Genomic DNA, 3716 nt, shown 5'->3' with positions numbered 1-3716 from the left:
ATGAACAGGAGGTCAGAGGTCAGAGGTCGGCCTGTAGTTCTGCAGTAGTGATTTTATCAGTGGTTTGATAACTGCTGGTTTCAAAGCCTGATGAGATCCATGAGTTACTATTTGGATCAGATCAGCAGCAACAGGCAGGACTTTCTGAAAGAAACGTTCTAGAGTTATAGATCTAGAATATAGATCTAGCGTTATAGAGCTAGAACATCCAGGCAGCAGCAACTGGAGCTTTACTGACTTATTATTTCTTCCAGGGTTTTATAATTAAGGAGCTGAAATTGGGTCATTTTTCCTGCATTTGTTTAGTTTGGGTTCAGCTTTGGTTCTGGCTTTAGAGCTGATGTTCAGATTAATCCTCTGATTTTTTACATTTTCTCTGAAAAGAAACTAGAAACTTGTTGCAGGCGGCATTAGACTGAAGTTCAGGTGGTAAATTCAGGTGGTAAAGCTGCGTTTTTGTATTTTTTCTCAGGTAATTAATGTTTCCTTTATGGCTCTGGTATCTGATGACCATGTTGAGCTGTTGGCAGTGGCTAGGCCTGTTTTAGGGAGCTTTAGCATTAGCCCCCTAAAATTATCTCAGCATCCCTGAATCAGGTTGAAACCCATCCTGTAAAATACGGAGTCGTCCCATGTCTGGCCGTGAAATGTGCGTCTCGCAGTGAACAGATACATAACTGTAAGACAGAAACGCCTTTCATACACACATCAACACTAAGTTTAACAATAATGACCAAAATAAAACACAGGAGATATTAAGGTCAGCTAAATTGTAGTGGCGGGAGCTAAAGGACCCCAGAACGCTACGGACCCATAGACATAATATAAGGGTAGACGCCGCATTGGCCGCTCCGGCGCAGGAAATACGGCGGCCATCTTAGAGCGGTATACCCTCGTACTTTGCTGAACCAAAACAACAGAAGATGCCTCAGTTCTGCTCGGCTTATTCGTGTTTAAATCTACGAACTGTTGATGTCAGGGACCGGGGGATAACTTTTCACAAGTAAGAATGACATATTATTGTTAGTATGTTGTGAATGTAATATTACTGTACTGTATTTATGCCCACCAGCGAAATGACAGCAAATGTTAGCTATCGGTCTTCAGCCGGAGATTTGATGACAGGAATATGTTTCAAACAGGCCTACTCACAATTTCAGTAGCTTTGTTTAATTATCATTATCAACAAATTTTAATCAAATTTGGAGTTTTATGTTCTTTAAAATATGAAGATCAAAAATAGTGAGTGTAACGTTTTTCTGAATGCTCAGCTTAAGCAGGCAACAAGGCTCCTGTTGTTGCGCAACACCCCCCCCCTCCTTTCTGTCTCTACTCTCTCACTCTCTCCTTCCTCTTCTGAGAGGGGAGATGTGCTACCAGCTCTCCTTCTAACGGGTTAATTGAGTTTCCTAAATCTGCCGGGATTTACCCTGTCCAGAACTGAAGTAAACTCTGTTTAAGCTGGTTTCGAGAAACGATTCACCTGATTTTTAACGGCCTACATCCAGGTGTCTCACCCTTCTTCCCCCTGTGAATTAGCCAGACTGAGCAGCCTACAGCCAACTAGTTTCACAGAGCACACCTGTTAACGGTCGCTCGTTCTCTATTTTACAACTTGCATTTGTTATTGAACCAGGTAGGTTTTAGTGACTCGGGCGAGTCCCAAGGATGTTGTTTTAAATTTGGGCTACCAGCAACCTATAAAACATTTTCCACTTCTTCCTCTCCAGAATCAAACATCACAGCTATTTTACAACCATCAAAGAACTTTAAGGTGACTCATTAACTGAATGTCCACAACATCTTTTAGATTTTCTTTATGCTAAATATTTTATTAGTAAGGCAGTTTTGCAAGGGTCAGTACAGCTTAATTCAGTAGCAGAAATAATCAAATAAGTAAAATCAATCATCTAGTCTATCTTTCCCTACTGCTGACACTGAGAACTAAAAAAAAGGAAACCTTTGAGAGAGACGGACGGAGTTTGGTGTTTCGAACCCCAGACCTGGCACGATGATGAAGAAGGTGCTGCAGCAGGAGGAAGACGCCGATCGATGAAGGCAGGGATCTCTGTAGGTCTGATGATGAAGAAGGTGCTGCAGCAGGAGGAAGACGCCGGTCGATGAAGGCCAGGATCTCCGCAGGTCTGATGAGCCTCCTCTCCGCATGGATGGCAAGGTCACACAGGACTTGGTGCTGGCAGGAAAAAAGGCACCAGTTCTTCTTCTTTGTCTTTGCCTTTGTCTTCATCTTTGTCTTTGGGGTCTGAACCCAGCCGATGAGGGAAGTGCGATTCGAAGCCACAGGTTGTAGGGCTGACGGGTTGGTCTCCATGAGAAGGACAGTCTTCGGCTCCGTGGCCCCGGCTCTTCTTCAGCTGCAGAGTTCTTTGTCCATCTCGATCTTGGCTCGAAGCTGCCCGGAGGATCCAACGAACGGTTCCTCTTTTGCACTCACCTTTTATAGGGTTTCTTTGGCTAGCACTGTTGCTGGGCTTGTTTCATTGGCTGACTGCTCAGACAGATGATCTCATATCCATCACTGTCTTACAGACATTATGTCCTGATGTCTGTGCTAATGTCTCAGAGTTGCTCAACCTCCTGTCCATTGCCTGCACAACCTTTCACCTACTCTCTAAATAAGGCGTTGATCATCTCTGCTCTCCTGTTAGTTCCTTGCCTTTCACCTTTCACCTACTCTCTACCTCCAACATATCAGTGATGTTTAATTGCAGTTACACCTTTTACACCATTTCAAGTTCAATGTAAAAATCACATTTATATCACATTTATTTTCTTTAGCTTCTCTGATTTATCATTCATTTATGATTTTATAACCATAACTTATTAATTATACTTATTATAATCTTAATGTGAGTTATTACAGATGTTTTCTGAAAAGAAACCAAGAATAATCCATGATTCTAATTATTTGATGCCAAAGTTACAGTTACTTGTTTTTCTTGTAAGTGTTCCCACAAATGTAACTGTAAGTATTATTACAAGTAAACCAATATTAATATAAGTATTTTACTTTGAATCTTATCAAATTACTCAAAATGTTTTAGATTTCATTCTTTAAAACTTTCATGCTTTAAAATAAGAAATAGTCTCAGCTATTTTTATAAATCTGCAGGCTGGAAACTTACTTCCTCTTTTTCCAGGAAACCTGCTTTTCCTGTTTAATGACTCTCTCTGACTGACTATGATTTCTTATGATTAGATAGAAAAAAGTAAAATTAAAGCAAAGTTTGCTGGACACAAAAACAACACACACAACCAGATTTATTTTATTGACACTTAAGTCTACTGTTGGGCCTAGATATCACTTGAGTGATTCATTTTAAAGATAACTTTATTTATTATTACTGTTAAACTAAAATCCCCAGCATGGGGAAGTGGGATGAGCTCGGATTTTCTTGACACTCCTTAGTTTCAACCGTTGCAAATAACATGGACCTCATTCGGACAATGTTTTTGTGTACACACTCCCAGATATCACGTTTTTGTTTTAAAGGTTTCCAAAAGATAAAGAGAGGAGGAAGAGGTGGGAAATAGCTTTGAGGAGGGATGGATTCACTGCAAGTGATTCATCTGTACTATGCAGTGAGCATTTCAAAACGGAGGATTTTGACAAAACAGGTCAGATTGTCAGACTGAGAGCTGATGTGATACCATCAATTTTCAGCTTCCCAGTTCACCTTCAAAGAGTAGGTGCA

At 40.7% G+C, this 3716-nt stretch overlaps 1 protein-coding gene across 1 annotated transcript in view; it reads left to right on the top strand.

Moving 5' to 3' along the window:
- Positions 1-820: 820 nt before the first annotated feature.
- LOC111611042 (THAP domain-containing protein 6-like) overlaps positions 821-3716 on the top strand; it is a gene marked incomplete at its 3' end in the record, with an annotated part of 3571 nt that continues 675 nt past the window's right edge. The window contains exons 1-2 of the mRNA XM_023346658.1: positions 821-1003; positions 3515-3707. Of these exons, the coding sequence (XP_023202426.1) occupies positions 924-1003; positions 3515-3707 (273 nt within the window). The remainder of the gene's footprint in view (positions 1004-3514; positions 3708-3716) is intronic.

The sequence above is a fragment of the Xiphophorus maculatus genome, chromosome 14 (genome assembly GCF_002775205.1).
Source record: "Xiphophorus maculatus strain JP 163 A chromosome 14, X_maculatus-5.0-male, whole genome shotgun sequence".
NCBI classification, from domain to species: Eukaryota; Metazoa; Chordata; class Actinopteri; order Cyprinodontiformes; family Poeciliidae; genus Xiphophorus; species Xiphophorus maculatus.
This window is presented reverse-complemented; position numbering and strand designations above follow the sequence as displayed.